Source organism: Anabrus simplex, chromosome 3, assembly GCF_040414725.1.
Source record: "Anabrus simplex isolate iqAnaSimp1 chromosome 3, ASM4041472v1, whole genome shotgun sequence".
NCBI classification, from domain to species: Eukaryota; Metazoa; Arthropoda; class Insecta; order Orthoptera; family Tettigoniidae; genus Anabrus; species Anabrus simplex.
Window position 1 is genome coordinate 307,075,547 of NC_090267.1, and position 22,106 is coordinate 307,097,652.

At 42.1% G+C, this 22,106-nt stretch overlaps 1 protein-coding gene across 1 annotated transcript in view; it reads right to left on the reverse strand.

Moving 5' to 3' along the window:
• LOC136866788 (uncharacterized) overlaps positions 1 to 20,433 on the reverse strand; it is a 53,656-nt gene extending 33,223 nt beyond the window's left edge. The window contains exon 1 of the mRNA XM_067143894.1: positions 20,306 to 20,433. Coding sequence (XP_066999995.1) covers positions 20,306 to 20,363 — 58 coding nt within the window. The 5' untranslated portion in view covers positions 20,364 to 20,433. The remainder of the gene's footprint in view (positions 1 to 20,305) is intronic.
• Positions 20,434 to 22,106: the final 1,673 nt, after the last annotated feature.

A 22,106-nucleotide genomic window follows, 5' to 3' on the forward strand; every position in this document is an offset into this window, starting at 1 on the left:
GGCGAGGTAAACTACTTACATTGTTACCGTCAACTGTCCAATCAGTTCTGGGTAGACATGTATGCTAAAATAGAGACTGAAAGGTTAGTCTATATCAGAACACACCAAAGGGAATTAAGGGCTGAGAGCTACATTCACCTTAAAGACGCCCTGAGGAAGGACGAGGGTAACATGGCAGATTTGGGACGGTTAGTCATTTTACCGTCCACTTTCACTGGAGGACCCCGATATATGCACGAGCGATCTCAAGATGCACTCTGTTATGTGCGAAAATACTCATGTCCAGATCTTTTTATTACAGCTACAACTAATCCAAAATGGGAAGAAATTGGTAATGCCGTATATAATGGTCAGTCAGCGAATGATCGTCACGACATTATTACACGTGTATTTCACATGAAATTAAAATCTCTCATGGACTTACTAACCAGAGAACAAATATTTGGGCCAACTCTTTGTTTTATGTACTCTGTTGAATGGCAAAAGCGTGGCTTGCCTCACGCCCACATATTATTATGGCTTGAGGACAAGATACGACCCGTCGATATTGATAAGGTTATTAGTGCTGAATTTCCAGATCCTGATAAAGATCCACAGCTTTTTAACATAGTTAAATGTCACATGGTCCATGGACCATGCGGATCTTTCAACGTAGGCTCACCATGTATGAAAGATGGACGATGCTCAAAACGATACCCACGAGCATTCGTCAATGAAACTGTCACAGGGAACGATGGGTACCCATCCTACAAGCGCAGGATTCCTTCTATGGGTGGCTTCACTGCACGCCTTATGATAAATGGACAGGATATGGAAGTGGATAATAGATGGATAGTGCCATACTGTCCTGTTTTGTCTAGGGTATTCAAAACACACATCAATGTTGAATACTGTAGCAGTGTTAAGTCCATCAAATACATCTGTAAGTACATCAACAAAGGAAGCGATCAGGCAGTCTTAGGTTTGCAAGACAAAAATGATGAAGTGTGCCAGTATCAGAGCGGAAGGTACATATCCAGCTCAGAAGCAGTTTGGCGAATTCTTTCATTTCCTATCCATGAAAGGTATCCTCCAGTAATGCACTTAGATGTTCATCTACAAAATTTTCAAAGAATTGTCTTTACTGCAGAAACGGCTCATGACATAGTAGAAAATCCACGTAACACCACCTTAATGGCATTCTTTAACTTATGTCAGACAGATGATTTTGCTAAGACACTGTTGTATGAAGACGTTCCCTCTTACTATACGTATAACAAACAGCAAGGTACATTTGTAAGAAGAAAGAAAGGAGTACCTGTGGTAGCATTTTCGGGCGTTAGAAAGCAGCACGTAATTAGCCGAGTGTATGCAGTCCATCCTAATAATTCCGAGTGCTTCTATTTACGCATGCTTCTGTTCACTGTCAGGGGACCAACATCCTTCACTGACCTTCGCACCGTCAATGGCATACTTCACCCTACATATCGGAGTGCATGCAAAGCCCATGGATTACTCCTGGATGACTCTCAATGGGAAGAGACACTGAAGGAGGCGATAGTTTCACAAAGCCCAGCAAAACTTCGCCAGCTTTTTGGCATATTGTTAGTCTTTTGCAGTCTCTCTGATCCGTTGGATCTGTGGAACAAATATAAGGAGAGCCTAGCAGAAGATTTCTTACGACAACTTTCCCCCTGTAACGACGGTACTGCTCATGAAATGATCGCCCATGTGGAAGACAGATGTCTTCAAGACCTCGAAGAATACGTTCTATCGATTGGCGGTCAGCCTTTGAACATTTACGGCCTTCCTTCCCCTCAGATCTTACAAACGTTAAATGCTGACTATCTCAGGGAAACAAATTACAATAAAGAAGCGTTAAGGTCTTTTGTTCTATTAAATGAACCAAAACTTACAGATGAACAGACTGTAGTATATCGGGAAATATTAAACTGTGTTAGAAATAAGGAAAGTAGAATGTTTTTCTTAGACGCTCCGGGCGGAACTGGAAAAACATTCCTGATTAACTTACTGTTGTCTAAGATCAGACAGGATAGTAAGATTGCTGTAGCAGTAGCCTCTTCGGGGATCGAAGCCACTCTTTTACCCGGTGGCAAAACTGCTCACTCGATGTTTAAAGTGCCTATAGATCTTGACTGCACAGAGTCACCAATATGTAACATCACAAAACAAAGTAACATATCCAAGGTTCTGCAAGACTGCAGTCTTATAATTTGGGATGAATGCACTATGGCTCACAGAAAGGCGAATGAAGCAGTTGACCGAACGCTGCGGGACATCCGAAACAGTGATAACTTCTTTGGAGGTGTCCCTATCCTCTTTTCTGGTGATTTTCGTCAAACGTTACCGGTTGTTCCAAGAGGGAGCAGAGCAGATGAAGTGAACGCTTCATTAAGGAGATCATCACTTTGGCCAAATATCAAAAAACTGTCTCTGACACAGAATATGAGGGTACATCTAGGTGGTGATGAAAACATACATACATTCACTGAAATATTGTTGTCGATTGGGAACGGCTCACTGGGAGACAGTAACGGGATCATTACTCTTTCTGATGAATTTTGTTTGTCGCTTTCTAACCTTGAAGCTCTCATTTCATCGGTGTACCCGGACGTAGAAAATATTAGGAGCAAACCCATCTCATGGCTCTGCTGCAGAGCGATCTTAACTCCAACTAATGAACAAGCGGCGTACATTAATTCGACTATCCTCACAATGTTCCACGGCGAGGAGACAGTTTATACGTCTGTCAATGAAGTAATCAACTCTGACGACGCAGTTCACTATCCTCCTGAGTTCCTGAATTCTATAACGGCTCCGGGGCTTCCATCGCACAAAATTACCTTAAAGATCGGCGCACCAATCATACTCATGCGCAATCTCAGCCCACCTAATTTGTGCAATGGGACAAGACTTCAGGTAAACGCCCTCCACAAACATGTGATAGAGGCAACTATCATGACTGGATGCGGTGAAGGAGAGTCAGTTCTTATCCCGCGGATACCACTAATCCCAACCAACTACCCGTTTGAGTTCAAGCGTCTGCAGTTTCCAGTCAGCCTCTGCTTTGCGATGACTATTAATAAATCCCAAGGCCAGACGTTGAGTATTGCTGGACTTGACCTCAGATCACCCTGCTTTTCCCACGGGCAACTGTACGTCGCATGTTCCCGAGTCAGCAGCAGCAAGTCCCTGTTTATATGTGCACCAGAAAATAAAACACGAAACATTGTTTATCAAGAGGTTCTTCAATGACTCTGTTCTTCCTTCGCTTCAGTACGTGTACTGGTGACAAATTAAATGAAATTGATCCCATAAACGAATAGACTCCTAATTATGGGAAGATCATCAGTGTTACTTAATTTTTCCAAGCACACTGTTGATTATCTGGAAGTAGAAATGGGGGCATGCCAACATAATGAAAACTGGCCAAATCGACACTGACTGGGAATAGGGAAGAAGACCTACGTTAAAATGGGAATTCTCCGAATTGACTGCGATTGGCCCTAGCTAAGGGGGTTTGCGCTTAAAATGAAAACTCTCGAGCTTGATTGACACTGGTGGTAGGCAAGGGGGAGTGCTATTATAATTAAAACTCCTCAACTCGATTGTGAATTGCAGTAGGTAAGGGGCTTGCTATTATAAAAATCCTTCCCAATTCGACTATGACTGGAAATAGGAAAGGAGATCGGCCGTTATAATAGCAACTTCAAACTCGACTGTGACTAGCACTGGTAAACTCTACCAGCATTGATGATGAAAACTCCCCATTTTGAATGTGACTGGTAGTAGGCAAGGGGAACTGCTACTATAATTAAAACTCCTCAACTCGATTGTGACTCGCAGTAGGCAAGCGGGACTACCATTATAACCAAACCTCGCCAATTACACTATGACTGAATATAGGAAAGAGGGCTGTGGCTATCGATAGGCAAGTGGGCCGGCCATTATAATGAAACCTGCGCAAGTCCATTGTGACAGGCAATAAGAGAAAGTATGCCTGACATCATAACTAAAGGGTGTATTCTGCCCGAAGGCAGGTCCGAACCTCCGTAGAGGTGTGCCTGAGCCGGAGTTTACGTACGGTAGGGTGGCCAGTCCCTTTCCGCTCCTCCATTCCCTTAACCCCACCCAACAGCGCGTGGCAACCCATCCAAATCTTGACCACGTCCAGTGTTGCTTAACTTCGGAGATCTCACAGGATCCGGTGCTTCAACACGGCTACGGCCGTTGGCTGTCATCATAACCAAAGCTGCTCAAATCTACTGTCTGTAGCGGTAGGGAACCTTCCACCTCGACTGTGACTGGCAATAGGCAAGAGGATCTGCCACTGTAATGAAAATACCCCACGTCGGTTGTGACTGGCAGAAGGTAAGGGGGCCTGCCAATATAACTTTAACTCCTCAAGTCAATGTTTTTCGCAGTAGACAAACTGGAATAATATTACAATGAAAACTGTCCAACTTCGTTGTGACTGCCAATACGCAAGGGGGCCTGGCAATATAATCAAAACACGATAACCGGAAATAGGAAAGAAGATCTGCCGTTATCATGGGAACCCACAAATTGACTGGGTTTGGCAGTAGCAAGGGGACCTACTTTTATAACCCACACGCCCGAACACATTTTTGATTGGTAATAGGCAAGAAGGCTTGACATTGTCATGAAAAGTCGCCAACTTGATACTAACTGGCCATAGGCAAGCGGAAATGCCATTTCAATGAAAACTTCGCAAATCAACAGTGACTGGGGATAGCAAAGACGACCTATAATGATAATGGGAACCTTGAAATTCGATTGTGACCGCCTGCCCACCAGTGGGCCTGCCATTATATTGAAGAACCCTAAATACACTTCGCTAACAGTAGACAAATGGGCCTTCTTTTCTAACCGAAACTTTCCAACTCATCTGACTGGGAATAGCAAAAATGATCTACCGTAATAACGGAAACCCTCCACCTCGACTGTGACCGGCACTAAGTAAGCAACCGAGCTCGATAGCTGCAGTCGCTTAGGTGCGGCCAGTATCCAGTAATCGGGGGATAGTGGGTTCGAGCCTCACTGTCGGCAGCCCTGAAGATGGTTTTCCGTGGTTTCCCATTTTCACACCAGGCAAAAGCCGGGGCTGTACCTTAATTAAGGCCACGGCCGCTTCCTTTCACTTCCTAGGCCTTTCCTATCCCTTCATCGCCATAAGACATATCTGTGTCGGTGCGACCTAAAGCAAATAGCAAAAAAATAAGTAAGCAGAACTGTCATTATAATTAAAACTCCCAACTCGACTCTGACTTCTACTCGAACTCCCCAATTGGACTAATACTGTCGGTAGACAAGTACGCTTGCCATTATAGTTAAAACTCCCCAACTGATTATCATTGGAAAAAGGAAACAAGATATCCCATTGTAATGGGAACTCTCCAACTCGACAGCGACTGGAAGTACACACGGTGGCCTGGCATTAAAACGGAAAAACTCCATCACGTTTTTGATTGCTAACACCCAAGGCCACCTGCGATTTCATTATACTTCCCCAACTACACTATGACTGGAAATAGGGAAGGTATTTTCATTATAATGGCACGTTCCCTTTACTACTGTCAGTCGCAGTCGAATTCGAGTGCTATCATGATGCCGTGTCATAAGAGGCGACTACAAGCAACCTCAGGGGCTGTTAAGTAGGGAGTATGGGTTGGCGATCGCGGGGCCTTAGCTGAGTCCTGACATTGCTTCTGTTTCCTTGTGCTAGGCTTCTCACTTTCATCTATCCTTTTCGACCTCCCTTGGTCAACTTTCGTTCTATTTCAACTCGCACGGTATTACGTGTGGAGGCCTTTCATTTTCACGCCCTTTGTGGCGAGGGGGGGAGTGATATATACAAATAATCGAAAATAGTGTCGAATCCATAGATTTCGGGGTCGCTGACATGAATACTGACACTTCGGATTTTTTAAAGTTCAACTTCAGCCCCCTTTGCGGTGGGGGCGTACAAATATAACCTACTATGTGGAAAAAGTACTGTGGGAGCAAGACGCCCCTAGAACCCCTCGGTAGGGGGGTGAAATATAATATATATATTAATAAATTGAAGTCGCTTTGGAGACTCACCTAAGGGTCCGTGGTCGCGAGCCCACCCTGCCAAGTTACGGGCCTACTCACTGCCTTTACAGTAATTTACGGAGGAATCCGTATACAATGTAGAGTACCGTAGCGAAGCACGGGTACATTTGCTAGTATGAACATAATAATGTAGGAGTAGGAAGAGAACTAGAGTCGATCAAGGGAGGTACGATATAAAATATTAATGTTATGGGCTTTACGTCCCACTAACTACTTTTACGGTTTTCGGAGAAGCCGAGGTGCCAGAATTTAGTCCCGCAAATAATTCTTTTACGTGCCAGTAAATCTACCAACACGAGGCTGGCGTATTTGATCACCTTCAAATACCATCGGACTGAGCCAGGATCGAACCTGCCAAGTTGGGGTCAGAAAGCCAGCGTCTCAACCGTCTGAGCCACTCCGCCCGGCTATAAAATATTCAAGCAAGGAGATAGACATAAGAATAAGCCATACCAGACTCAGCTAGGGGTCCTGCGATCGTTACAAGTAAGTGAAAACAACGCGAGACTTAGCTAGAGACACTGGGGTCACTTAACCACACTCCAATATTGCGTGCTGCATCTCTTAGTCGCAACTTACGACAGGAAGAGGATACTGAGGCTGTATTCTATCAGCTCCTACCCACAATGGGGCTGATGGAACTTCACCAAGCAATCATTGAAGTAAAAAAAAAAAAAAAAAAAAAAAAAAGGAATTCCCTGGCACTATCGGCTCCGAAGGGCTTTTGGTCTACCAAGCGACCGCTGTTTAACCCGACCTGCAGATTATTATTATTATTATTATTATTATTATTATTATTATTATTATTATTATTATTATTATTATTATGTGGTTAGCGCAACAAATCCTCTCGGCCGTTATTCTTGGCTTTCTAGACCGAGGCCGCCGTCTTACCGTCAGATAGCTCCTCAATTGCAATAACGTTTAATTCGAAATTTCACATTCAATTATGGGAAGAGATGTAATCCATGTTGTGTCACCGGGAGTGAAACAACACATGTTAAACATACATCGAATCACTGGTTTTCACTCTTTGTGTTTTTCTTTCCCCACATTTTCTCTCTCTCTCTTTCTTCCGCAGACCCTGTGTGTCGAGTTTATAAAGATTGAGTGCGGGCTGTTGTTGCTTGCTTTTGCTGGCAGTTCAGGGATCTATTCACAGAATCCTCGCGTAATCCTTTCCCAGGCTTAAGATGACATTACCAGTTGGCTTCATTATGTTCTAAGAAAAGACCGGCAAATTATTTCACATCTTATCCTTTCGCTGCTTGTGATTTTCTACCAGTTCAAATTAAAACGCGTTCTCTCCAAGACTTAAAGACAACGGAGGTGGGAGGGTAATGAATGAGAAACACCTTGAGGCCTCCATTAACTGCTACATCAAGATAAAGCTCCACACCTATTCTTGTTTCAAAATATACACGAATACTTTGATAATTAAAACATTTCCTGTTGATCTGCGGAGATATTTAATAAATTTGCTTCTTTAAAATAAGATAATAGAAATATTGTTGATTTGTGTGATATAACTGAAACGTCTTTGGTCATTTGCCCTGTGTACTTGCGAGTATAGTCAGTGCTTTTTTTCTGACGGCACAAAACGCTACGCAGTATCGGCACCTTCTTTCCCCATTTTTTTAAGAACTGCGATTTATTGACAGAGTAATTTATTATAAGTAAAGTCATTCAGATATTTGGGAAGTTTGTTAACATGGAATGGAAGCTGTACAGAAGAAGTAAGAAGCAGAATATCTATGGGAAAAGAAGCCTTCGGGAAGCTGAGAGGGCTTTTGACATCTAAGTCAATCCCTATTGATTTAAGAAAAAGGTTCGCAAAGTGTTTTGTGTGGAGTGTGGTGTCATATGGAGCTGAAACATGGACATTAAGAAAGAATCAAAGTATTTGGAAAGTTTTGAAATATGGTTGTGGAGAAGAATGAAAAAAGTGAAGTGGACAGATAATGTAAGAAATGATTAAGTGCTAAGAAAAGTAGGAGAGAAGCGACACCTGATAAAAACGATAAGGAAAAGGAGAATATCCCTTTCAGACCGGAAAGAAAACTGGAGGTGTGAATTTTTGTTTGTACGTCAAGAACTGACTAAAATGCTCCTCAATACACATATTAATAGTTTATTTTACAAAATAAAAACTAACATCCGAAAAACAGGACCCACACAATTGTGCGTATCAAAATTCAAAACCTCGTTGTATCACGTACGATGGTGTAGCTTCAAAATTTACGTTCACTAACCAATGTACACACTTCATTGAATATATTCCGGTATTCAGTAAGGCTTTTAGATTAATATAAACGCAGTAAATAAATACTTACTTTCGGCACTACTGCTTCCTGCCATCTCGCCGATCAACTGTGCTTTTTAAACTCTTCTTCCTTCGCCCTGGCGGTCAAGCGCATACTAAAATCAATTGAAATACACGCCACGTGTCCTGCACAATCACTGCAGTCCGGTGTAGCGCCGAGAAAACATCAAATACGGTCAGGGATAACTAAAATACGAACCCGCACAATTGTGCGTACTCGGTCTGAAAGGGATATCTTGGTTGGGTCGCATACTACGTAGACATTGTCTTCAACAGAGGGTGATGGAGAAAAAATAGTTGGAAGAAAAGGAAGAGAAAGAAGGTTTGGAATGTTAACAGATGCCAAACAAGGGAGAAGCTATGAACAAGTGAAGCAAGATGCTCAGGACAGTGAATCATGGAGGATGTCCAGTTGATACCTGTCTCAAAACAGATTCACAGAAGATGAAGAATTCATTATAAATATTCAAGCAAGTGGTACTGTGTTCACGAATTAAATTTTCAGTTTTGATTCACGCAAGCTGGTACCACTTTTATATGTTCAAAGACTTTATAGGTTGGTAACGCAGCCGAAAACAAGAAGTTCTGTTCGCTTTCGGATTGTTGCCAATGTCAGACTATCAGTCCTATAACCGTTCTGCAACGTGCTGGTGTTCATGTGAGATTTTAAAAAATCTGCTTAAGTCAGAGCAATCATTGTTAAAAATGAGTAAAATAAGTAGTTACGTTTAGTCAATGAGCAAAATAAGGAAGGCCGAAGAATTAGAAATAGTCAAATCTACTTTTTATCCTGTAAAACACAAAACTAGCATCGAAAATGCACGTGGTGGAGAGGATCACAAAATAAAAAGCGAAAATTCACGGGGTCAAAAGGAAATAGACTCTGATTATGACTGGCCAGACTGTTAGGCAGAGTGCGAAATCGCGAGGGGAAGGGAAGGTTTTCCCGCACCGACAATTTTATATCAAAGATTCCTCCCCACTAAAATTACCCGTGGGAGGGGGAGGATTCTTTCATTATAAAATAATGAGGACAATGTAGAATACATATTACTGAAATTAATGTTTTTACTGTGGATATTTTCATAAAAACATCAGCAATAATACGCACAATATAGAAATAATAGAATGACTGCCAGACCTTGAGCAATAAAGCAACTCCGCACCTGCAGCCTATTGTTCATGTTTCACTCTGGCAAATCCACCTGAAACCCGGCAAAAACATAACTTACTTGAAGCTCTCCTCCCTTGTCATCGCTCTAAGTAGATCGAGCTTACACCACTGCTGAACTTCCTGGAGAGGGTGTTTTTCTGATAGGTAGCCAATAGGACAATATTCACTTAAGGAGTGTACAAACTGACAAAATTTCTGGGGAAGGGGGTAATTTACTTACAGGGGAATTATACACTCCCTCCCTCGCCGGGTACTACCTGAAATAAACACTAGTAGTTAAGCCCTATGATCCTCCCCCACCCCCTTCCCTCTCACACCATTTCTTTCTGAGGTCGCACCCTGAGACGAGGGTATATCGGAGTGCATGTTAAGTCTGGAGGTTGCTTTGATAGGCACCTGGTGAGTACCGGCACCTTTTCTTCCGGAAGTTCGGTTCCATGGCTACATGGTTAGCGTGCTGGCCTTTGATCACAGGGGTCCTGGGTTCGATTCCCGGCAGGGTCGGGAATTTTAACCATCATTGGTTAATTCTGCTGGCACGGGGGCTGGGTGTATGTGTCGTCTTCATCATCATTTCATCCTCATCACGACGCGCAGGTCACCTACGGGCATCAAATCCTTCACCTGGCGAGTCGAACATGTTCTCGGACACTCCCGGCACTAAAAACCACACGCCATTTCTTTTCTCCCAGAAAAGAAGCACGGAGTATAGCTATGACAGAGACAATGTCCATTTATTTGACATGCTCACGGCTTAACTCGTGTGTTCTCAAGCTTAGTCTCTGCGCACCTTGCCTTCTAACATGGTCAGTTGTTCTGTTAAATAAACACACTCCCATCGGTCTGCCTGCACACTGCTGGCCGATGTATTTACTGTGTGTTTTCGAAGGCGTTGTCTCAAAAACTGTTCATCCGAAATACTTACTGTTAAAAGCTCTTCGTTTGCCATTAAATTTACTCACCTCGGGGGGAAGGTTATTTCTAAAGAAGTCTTAGGTGGTCATAATAATCATGCAAAAATGTTACTGTTCTGTAAATTAGAGTACGGTTCCAATGTATGGGATCCATACCAGTATTACTTGATACGAAAACTATAAAACATCCAAAGAAAAGCACTACAATTTGTTCTGGGTGATATGAGACTAAAAATGTTGCAAACTGCAGGCTGGGAAGACATGGAAGTAAGGAGAAGCGCTGCTCGACTAAGCAGGCGCTGTCAGTGGAGAGTTGGCGTGGAATGACATTAGTAGATGAATAAGCTTGGGTGGAGCTTTCAAAGGTAGGAAATATCATAATATGAAGATAAGTTGAAATTCAAGAGGACAAAATTAGAGCAAATATTCATTTACAGGAAGAGGAATTAGGGAATGAATAATTTATTCCCCAAAAAATGTTCAATAAATTTCCAAATTATTTTAAATAATTTAAGAAAAGTCTAGGTTAACAACTGATAATCTTCCATCTGGGCGACAGTCCTAAATGCAGATCAATGATGATTGATTGATTGATTGATTGATTGATTGATTGATTGATTGATTGATTGATTGATCGATTGATTGATTGATTGGTTGATTGATTGATTGACTGATTGATTGCTGGTAAAGATGGAAACCATAAAAATGCTTATCTGTTAGACGTATGCTCTTGGTTACTTTTTACAGATCTATTTATTTTTTGCTGACTTGCTGTACAATGTTAGCAGTATGCGTCTCGTTTGAGTTATTTTTGTAGCATAAACCCAAAGTTAAGCAAGCTTGTAGTTTTACGTTACTTGTTGATATCATGATTAGAGATAGAAATGATAGGCACGATTAAGTTAGAATGCAAGGTTACGTGCTACAAGCGACCACGCTGATATCGTGCCGCTAGCGACCGAGTGGATTATGCATCATGCCGCGTGCGACCAATCTGTCAGTCAGTCAGTCAGTCAGTCACCGCTGATCTGTTTGTACACTGAAGAAAATGGAAATTGCAACACCCAGAAGGAGTGGTGCTACATTGCTGCAATTGAACATGCAGGACGAGTGTTCGGTTGCGATTCGATGGTTACACTTTCAGATCCCTCTGACCGCAAGTTTGGACAACAATCAATACAGGATGTGCCCTCCACGAGCTGCAAAACATTGATAAATTCGTCGAGGCATGGAGTCAGTGAAGCCCTGGATCGCTTCCTGAGGAATTGTGGCCCATGCTTGCTGCACTGCACGGGTCAGTTGTTCCAGAGTTGTGGTTGGCTGAGGACGGTTGGCCAGTTGTCGACCCATCATGTCCCACATATGCTCAATAGGACTGAGGTCCGGGGATCTGGCGGGCCATTCGAAGGTTGTGATGTCGAGGAGAGCTTCTCTGGAGGTGCGTGCAGTGTGAACCCGGGCATTGTCCTGCTGAAAACATCCCATTAGCAATGTTCGCCATCATAGGGACAACCACTGGATTGAGTACCCTATCAACATACTGTCGAGCAGTCATAGTGCCCTCAACAAGCACTAATTGTGATTTCACATTAAAGCCAATAGCTCCCCAGACCATAATGCTTGGTGCTGGCCCTGTGTGCCTCTCGACAATAAGATCTGGGTGGCCCCCCTCCCCGGTATGCCGGCGCACACGATTCCGGCGATCACTGCGGGCAAGACAGAAGCGCGATTCATCACTAAAGACGACCCTATGATATTCGTCCACCCACGTCGATCTTTCTCGACACCAGGCCAGCCTTACACGTCGCTGTTGTGGGGTCAATGAAACACCTTCTGCAGGGATACGGGCTCATAAGCCAGCTGCACGCAGGCGATTACCAACAGTTTGTTGTGTAACGTGGGGTGCTACAGCTGCTCGAATTTGCGCTGCTGTTGCATGGGGTTCCATCCGGGCCATCCGAATGATGCGGCGATCCTCTCTCACAGTTGTCCGTCACGCTGGGCCTGTGCCAGGTCTACGAGTGTGGGTACCTTCATTTGACCACTGCTGCCATACACGTTGTACCGTAGATGCCTGTCGGCCAACACGTGCAGCGACAGTCCTTAGCGATAATCCAGCCTCACACAGCCCAATTATCCGAGCCCTTTCAAACGGCACAGTTTTTGATAGCGTGCTCTTCTCTGTCGTCGAGGCATGTTTGACGGGGAACACTTCACTGCGCAGACTGCAAGTCAATACGCTACACCAGAGTCCGTATACTGGAGTTGATTCCTCCGCGACCAATCACGTGGGGAGACCTGTAGCAACAATCCAATGGGTCTGAAACTTTGATCGTTTACATACCTACATGGCATCGTTCCATATCTTGAAAATCAACACAAAAGACCCATGCCTTCATGGTGTTGCAATTTCCATTTTCTTAAGTGTATTTAGAGAATCGCCGAAGTGACAGATTGTCTATCGGTTGTTTACTTAGTCTTTTCTTAAATTATTTCAGAGAATTTGGAAATGAATCGAACATTTCCCTTGGTAAATTATTCCAATCCTTAACTCAGTTTCTTGAGTACGTACGTCGGGTATTCAGCTCGCAAGTCTGGTTTGATTCTCCACAGCCCCGCTGAGCCAGAAGTTGCTATTACATATCAGTCTGCCAAGCTCACTGAAATGCAAGCACCAACCGACCCTATGAGCGATATTTTCACATCAATCATAACAGGAACTGGCTGCATAAGGAATAGTATTACTAGCATCGCTCATACCTCTGTCACTTTCATATTGTCAAAGCCAAGAATGAGACTGAGACAGGTCAATGAAAGTAACAAATTTATTCTAGTCCGTACCAGAAGATATAGTACACTGTAAACACTACATCTCGCCAGCAAACGCATACTCAATTTCTTATAAACGAATATTTGCCTCAATTTGTCCTCTTGAATTCCAACTTCATATTCATATCGAGATCTTTCGTACTTTTAAAAGCACCACTCAAACTTATTCGTCTACCAAGTCATTCCACGCCATCTCTCCACTGACAGCTCGGAACATACCGTTTATTCCAGCAGCTCGTCTCCTTTCTCCCAAATCTTAGCGTAACGGTGCAAGCATGAGACCTGAAAATTACGGCATTGTGATGCTCTCTCTCTAAGATCTACTGTGTTAATTTGGTGCATCAGTTACCTTCCATGCTGTATATACTGGAATGTGGTTTGATTTTGTAACATGACCTCACGAAACTTCAAAGTATCTGAATAAATGCTAACACTTCTCATGATTACCTTGAACGTTTTAAATATTATTTTTTAGTGCAAGACTTTTAGTGCCGAGAGGTCGGAGGACTTGTTCGGCTGACCAGATCTGTAGCTCTTTTTCCCAGTACACCCCACAGGAGTGAGCTACATGTACTACTGTGTGAGGGTGTCGTCTATGGGTGAAATTGTACGGGCTAGAATGGGTAGGAAGTGGTCGTGACCATGAGAAAGGTACCATTCCGGCGTTTGGCTGGAAATGAACATTTTCGAGGATGATCGACGGGGGATTCGAACCCAGCCGCCTCCCGAAACAGCCGTAACAGGCAGTGCTGTAACGCATTGATATTTGTTTGGTAACTTCTCCCAAAAATGGAAACGCATATATGATCACGTTTTAGGATAAAATGTAAATGCATCACCATATTTCGTGTTCTAAAAAACTACCAGTTTCCCGCAGTAAATTCTTCAAAAGCAACTTAGGAAGATGCTGCTCTGTCATTTCTGTTTCTCGAAAATCCAGGGACTGAACTTCATGATGCCCAAGAACTGTGTTTGTACATAAGGTAACTGTAAAACAAATATAATCATCACCGGGCTGAGTGGCTCATGCAGTTGAAGCGCTAGCCTTCTGACCCCAACTTGTCAGGTTTTATTCTGGCTCAACCCAGTGGTATCTGAAGGTGCTCAAGTACGTCAGCCTTGTGTCGGTAGATTTACTGGCACGTAAAAGAACTCATGCGGGCCTAAATTCCAGCATCTCGGCGTCTCCGAAAACCGTACTATGAGTTAGTGGGACGTAAAGCCAATAGCATTATTATTATTATTATTATTATTATTATTATTATTATTATTATTATTATTATTATTATTATTATTTACAAACATAATCTTCGGTAAAATATAACTGAACTTGTGTTATTGTAGTATCCGGTATTGTACATTCCCCCGCATTCTTAAGGTTTTAGCCTTAAATACCTCTTGCATTATTTATGACCCACCTATGTTTTCTCTTGGGGAGAAATATTTTTATTAATGGCATTCCAAGCTATACATTCACTGATTTAGTTTTCAAGGACGAGTTCTTGAGCTGGTTTTAGATATTACCTTTGTGTGTGATATAATGTATGCATGTTTTATTTGAACTTTCGTCATAGAAATGTACTCATGAATTATTATTTACAAACCTTTCACGCAGTCGTTGGGATTGTTCTCCGTAAAGATTTATACCAGCTGTATTTACCGACGACTCCGGTTCCACGGCTAAATGGTTAGCGTGCTGGCCTTTTTATCTCAGGGGTGCCGGGTTCGATTCCTGGGAGGTTCGGGATTTTTAAACATTAATAGTTAATTCTGCTGGCACAGGGGTTGGGTTTATGTGTCGTCTCCATCATGTTATCCTCATCACGACGCGCAGGTCGCCTACGGGAGTCAAATCAAAAAGACCTGCATCTGGTAAGCCGAACATGTCCTCGGACACTCCCGGCACTAAAAGTCATATGCCATCTCATTTTTTTCGACGATTAATTCAGTGCACATAATCAAATGTGCACGGTTTGTGGTTATACCTAGTTTGCTATTTGAACAGAACAAAGAAAAATTTAATTCCCAACCTGGTAAGCACTGCTATAAATGTTAGGCCTATTTTCTAACCTTTTCTTGCTCTGATTTAGCTTGCCTTATCTTGGATGATGACATAGCTTGTTAAATTAAAACTGGGTTGTCAACGCCGGTCGCAGCCGGCACGATTGCAGATTATGCGGTCGCTAGTGGCACGGCTCGCATGCGGCACGGTCGTATCTGGCACGTCACCGAATGCAAACGTTTTTAACAAAGGCGCTAGTGGCATATCCCCGCACGACGGTTCTGCAGTGAGATTTGCATAAATATTAGCGATCTGAACTATCAGAACCCCTAAAGTTTATGAAACTCGCCAGCATAACTGTAGAGCGGCTAGATTATACTTGCGCCTTGTTCAACTACGTAGCATTGTAACCTATTCTTGCTTTCAATTCCCATCTCTAATCATGATCATTTCTAATTTTGTAAGGTACTTGAACCACCGGGATATTTAACCTAAGAATGCACCTAAACGTACACCAAATTTAATAGTAATGCATTAAGCCGTTTCCGGGTTAACGGCAGAACAACCCACAAACATACATACAGGTTTATTATATGTATAGGCCTACATATAGATTTTCTGTGCTACACTAACTACCCTCAAAATTTACATATCGCCTGTTAGACGCAAATACAAGTGATAAATTTTCATTGCGTATAAAACAGGCAAAGCAATGTCCTCGTTTGTGTAAAGGATAACCGGTGCCAGACAATGTAGAACTGAAAGAGAAATCTTCGTTAAATACAAAACTGTAACAAACACGCTTCCATATTCTCCATTTCCCTCGAATGTAAATTCAGACCTCTTTTCACTTGTTCCTGAGAAAGGAACGTTTTCGATTTGCAATTACAAGCTTTGGTACCAAGATATAAAATAAATGTGACAGTAGTAGTGAGAAACTGTCAGCACCTGAGGGAAAGCAAATAAACTGGTTATTTATATCCATGTCTATGGGAGAATGTGTCATTTGATCAGAACTGAAATTTGAAATAAGATACTTGTGAACCAACGAAACTCTCGGTGGTAGAATACATCCATAGTATCTCTGAGTGTCGAAAGAGGTGACTAAAAGGTGATGATGCTTGTTGTTTAAAGGGGCCTAACACCTAGGTCATTGGCCCCTAATGGTACGAAATGAGACTAAATGTAATGACAATTTAAAAGTCCAAAATCATCCACTGGCTAGAATTCATAACGTGATGACGAAGAATGAATGGATGGACATTAATTTAAAGCAATCAATGAATCCGACCCGCAATGCCCCACATCCCAGAAACTAGCGTTTAAACAATGGTATTAATCACCAAGGGACTGCTGCTAAATCACAATCCTGAATCGATGGTGCTCATAGTCTAAAGGGTCCAAAATCCAGGTCATCGGCCCCACATAATGGTACTTATAACTAGGGAAGTAGAACCATGGCATTTGTCATAATGCTTTTTTTTTTTTTTTTTTTTTTGCTAGTTGCTTTACGTCGCACCGACACAGATTGGTCTTATGGCGACTATGGGACAGGAAAGTGCTAGGAGTGGGAAGGAAGCGGCCGTGGTCTTAATTGAGGTACAGCCCCAGCATTTGCCTGGTACGAAAATGGGAAACCACGGAAAACCATCTTCAGGGCTGCCGATAGTGGGGTTCGAACCTACTATCTCCAGAATACTGGATACTGGCCGCACTTAAGCGACTGCAGCTATCGAGCTCGGTTGTCATATTGCAGTACTAATCAAAAGTAGCGTAGACTCGCGGTATTCCATACATTGTGGTACTACTCACAGGTAATGTAATGCGCACATCTAACACAAACTTATGGTGTTTTTCACATTGCGGCAACATTTACAGGTAACGTAAACGTAAACCTATGGTGTTCCTCACATAGGTGTACTAATCACAGGTACTGTCAAACCGACCCTGATTCACACACTGTTACTAATCACAAACCTTTTGTGTACCTAACATAGTGGCACTACGCGCAAGTAAAAGCGACCTATGGTGTTCCCTGCGTGATGGTACTAATTACAAGTAGTCTCATAGTTCTAATTCGATCATCCTTTGGTCGTCCCTTTCAGTCGCCTCTTACGACAGGCAGGGGATACCGTGGGTGTATTCTTCGTCTGCGTCACTCACCCACAGGGGCTGTGACTAAAAGGGGATCCCAGGGGCTAATTTGGACGGGAGGGTTGACTACCAGGGGACCCGTAGATGAGACAGGGAATGTTTTTATTTACTTGTCCGAGGTTCCTCACTTTCGTCTTTCCTATCCGACCTTCCTTAGTCAATTCCTGTTTTCTTCCGATCCGATGGTATTAGATTTTCAAGATTTTCACTCCCTTCGCAGCCCCTCTCTCTTTTTAGCCGATACCCTCACTCTTCCAAGGGTCGATCCTCTTCCATCTTTTCCTCTGATTAGTGTTAAGAGATGATGGTTGGCCAGGTGTGATTTCTCTTAAAGCACCAGAACAAGAATTCTGTGTAAATCGCATTCAAGATAGCACCTGCAAGTAATTAGAAATCGATTCTAGGATTTCTGGATTTGGCTGCGCTCTATAGATCATGTGGTGCACACTTGTTTTCAGAAGATGATAGGTTTGCCCACTGTCGGTAACCCTGAACACAGATCTCCGCAGTTTCTCATTTTTACATCAGATTGAACCTTACTTAGGGCCATGACCGCTAACTACCCAGTCCAAATCTTTCCCTATGGATCGTTACTGAAAACCGTCATGAGTTAGTGCGATATCAAACAGAGAGCGAATGGAAGAAAAAGATTTCCTAAAGGTACAGCTTCTTAGACCCATCGTGGATGTATACGACAATGGGTACCATAAATGGCGTCTTGAAGACTCTTATGAGAGGATTAAACAGTTTCTACGGATCTGTCAACATGTAAGTAATTTACAATTTGTTTTACGTTCTATGATGGCATAGAAAAGGCCAAGGAGTAAGTAGTCGTGAACTTAATTAAGGTACAGTGTGAAAATGGGAAACAACGGGAAACCGTCTTTAGGGCTGCCAACAGTGGAATTCGAACCCACTATCTCCCGAATGCAAGCCGATAGCTACGTGACCCAAACCGCGCAGCTACTTACTCGGTCTGTTAATACTGATGTTACTGTATTTATAACCTATTGTCGTACAGTCCTTAGTATAACAGAAATCCTTTAAGTCCTAAGAAATCATCGTACTGTACTGCATGTATGTATGTTTGGTCCTCAGCCGTAAGGCTGGTTGGATCCTCAACAGCTCCACCATCAGCTGTCATAGATGGCCTAGGCATCAATGAAGAGGCGTACTAGGGAAATAAGGAGTGGGGTAGTTTCCCGTTGCTTTCCTCACTGAGCCAGAAGTTGCTATTACATATCAGTCTGCCAAGCCCACTGAAAGGCACGCATCATCCGACACTATGAGTAACATTTTCACACCATTCATAGCAGGGACTGGATGCATAAGGAATGGCATTACTAGCATTGCTCATATCTCAGCCACTTTCATATTGTCAAAGCCAAGGATAAGACTGAGACAGATCAATGAAAGTAACAAAATTGCCCTAGCCTATACCAGAAGACATATTGCTCTGTAAAAACTAGGTCCCACCAGCAAAGGCATATCGTCCTGTAACTGTTATTATTTTATTGCTAATGAAAATTTAACTTATCAAGCTATAGCAATAATATACATATTTTAAACGGTTCTCTAAACTATTTACAGGTGTTGGCCCTAAGTACTATTAGTCCTCCGGAAAGGCCCGGCGGCAGATCTTCCGAATTGACGCCTACAGGCAACTTAATGTGTCTGTGAGCATGGCACCCTAATGTTGTAATGTTGAATATGACACACACATCTCTCTGTCCCCAAGCCAGAGGACAACCTTAAAATCCCAACCCGGCCGGGAATCTAACCCAGGACACATTGGAGCAAAAGCTAACACGCTAACCGTTTAGCCATAGAGCCGGACGCCAACAGTACTGAAGGTTGCGAGATAGAAATCTGGCGCAGTCGGTTGGGATTTAAAAGTAACTTGCAAATAGATTTAACGGTGCTTTAAAGAAATCATAGTTAAGGAAAAGTTCCAGCATTCCATTATCTCTTAAAATCAACAGTAATTGAAGAAATGTTGAGATTAAGCTATTATTATTGTTATTATTATCATCGACTGAAAATTCTAAGTATCCGAGTACGAACGAACGGACACAGTATATATAGTTAGTTAATCTACACTTTGCCAATAAAAGGGTGCACTTCTATGCTTTCATGAAGAAATAAAATGATAACATTCGCTACAAAATGTCCAAGTGCAACTAGCCACTTTCCTGAAATTTTACAACCGGGCAAGTTTATTGGCAAAATGTGTATTTCATAAATGCATATCAAAGTAGAAGATAAGAAATATTTTATTACGGAAGACCATAGTACCGGAACGAGGAATGGTACACAAAACTTGACACTAATTCTTCCGTACAAGAAACGCTTAGTTTTTGTGTCAGGGAGGGGCACTCAACTTGGAAGGGTGAGTCTCAACTGAGTATGGCATTGCTTCCACTTGCTTGTGCCCGGCTCCTCATTTTCATCTTCCCTATCTCATCTCCCTGGGTCAATTTATGTTCGCTTTCTCTTCCGACCCCGGCGTTAATAGATTTACGAGGTCTAGGGAGTCACTTCCATGCCCTTCGTGGCCTTTCCCTTACTCATGCCGATACCCACATTCTTCGAAGGGTCGGACCTCTTCAATTTTCCCGCTGATTGGAGTTAAAAGAGAATGGCATCCGAATTGTACTTCCTCTAAAAACAATAATCACTACCGCCACCACCAAAGTGTATCCTCGAATAAAAATCACTGATTAATGGGTTAGTGAAACAATTTAGCACATTAAGAGGAAATATAACATACGTTTTTCTGTCGTATAACTCACCTTGAGAAGCGAAGAGCCATGCTGCAGCTAGGAGGTGGAATATGCTAGGCACAATCATGGTGCAGACTGTGAACACCCGACAAACAAGGCTGTGTTATGTCTTCACCAGAACAATAACAAGCTTGATATTAGCACCTGCGATAAAACAGAGAACAAAACAAGTGACATAAGAACATGTAATAAAAGCGGTCACATCTTCGCATGGGATATTTGTATTATAAAGAACAACAAGGGTCAGTGTTATTATAAAGAAAATATATCTCCGCGTTTCCTTGGAGAAAGGAAATGTTGAATTCAAAAGAACAACTTCAACCCTTTCCTGTCACCAACCATAATCACCAGACATCTGAATAAGCCCTCATGGTACTGTACATCGCAGGATTTCAGGTATTAATCGCTTTTATTTAACAACGGTACATTTTTTACAGTCGTGATTTCAGGTAGTAATCTGTCTCTAAGTCGATGTTCCGCAAACTGTGGATCGTGAAACCCCAGGGACCGCAGGTTGATTTCTGTGCGGTGGCGGGTGGAAACTGGATTATTATTATTATTATTATTATTATTATTATTATTATTATTATTATTATTATTATTATGGGGGATGGAATTCATTCGCACATTGCATTTAAACCGTTCAAGACGCTTTTTTTCTCTGGTTCCTGCATATATCACATAATTATACAGCTTTTAAAAATTACCTCGTATACTGCGCTCGAATCGCTTATTGCGCTTCATTCATGGGATATTTTCAATTTTCAGCTCTTTAAAGCAAGTTTCAATTTTCGTTATCTGCCCTAGCTAGGGTCATTAATCTGTAAAGCAGTGGTTCTCGAAGGGTGTCCCGAAATTTCATTGCTGTACTGCGAGAAAAATAACACATTGGAAAAGATGAACACACAAAAACAGGCATGTGTATATAAAAGGTTCACTGAAGTTACTTATTAACCTCAAAACTGCAAGGGTGTAAAATTAGGGTTTTCCATCCGAAATATTTTAAGGTTGTGGCTCTAAATTTTACTCAATACTGGATAATCATATTGACCTTAAAAATAACGTTCCAATATTAATTTTATAATGGATTCACTGAACCAATGAACATATAGGATAAGTCGAGCCTGGACAGATGACAAGCGGCCAGAAGTAATCTCTTCGGCAAACTATATATTAATTATTTTTAATGAAAATTAAAGTCAGTCAGTCCGGCCATTCTATCCGGTCGATTTCCTTCATTCTTTTTTTAACTGAAAGGTATTCATGCACATATTTGTCACCAGGTACTATAAATCACTTAACTTCCGCCTTCCCCAAGTTATTTGACTTTTAATTTTTTTTGTCTCTCTGAAGCAATCATATCTTTGGTTCTAATTGAGGTACGGAGTTTGTTTTGGTCTAAGAACACTCACTGGATCAAGCTCTTTCATTTCAGTGCTTAACTATTCAAATTGGTTGACTCTGAGGAAGGTTATGAGTGCACATTCAATTAGACGTCTCATTTCTTCAACATTTTTTCTCATTGAAGCAATCATATCTTTCGTTCTAATTGAGGTACGCAGTTCGTTTTAGTCTAAAAGCACTCAGTGGATCAAGCGCTTTCTTTTGAAGTAATAAATACTTAAATTGGTAGATTTTGAGGAAAGTTATGAGTACATTTGTCTCCACGACGAATATCTTTGAAGGACTTTTTAAACAGTTCGACGCGTAGTGTTGTTCCAAGGAACGTTTAATTCAATTTCTTTGTGTGGTGTATTTTCATGTTTTTTTTGGTTGACATTAAATTCTATTACCACAGCAGATCATGTGC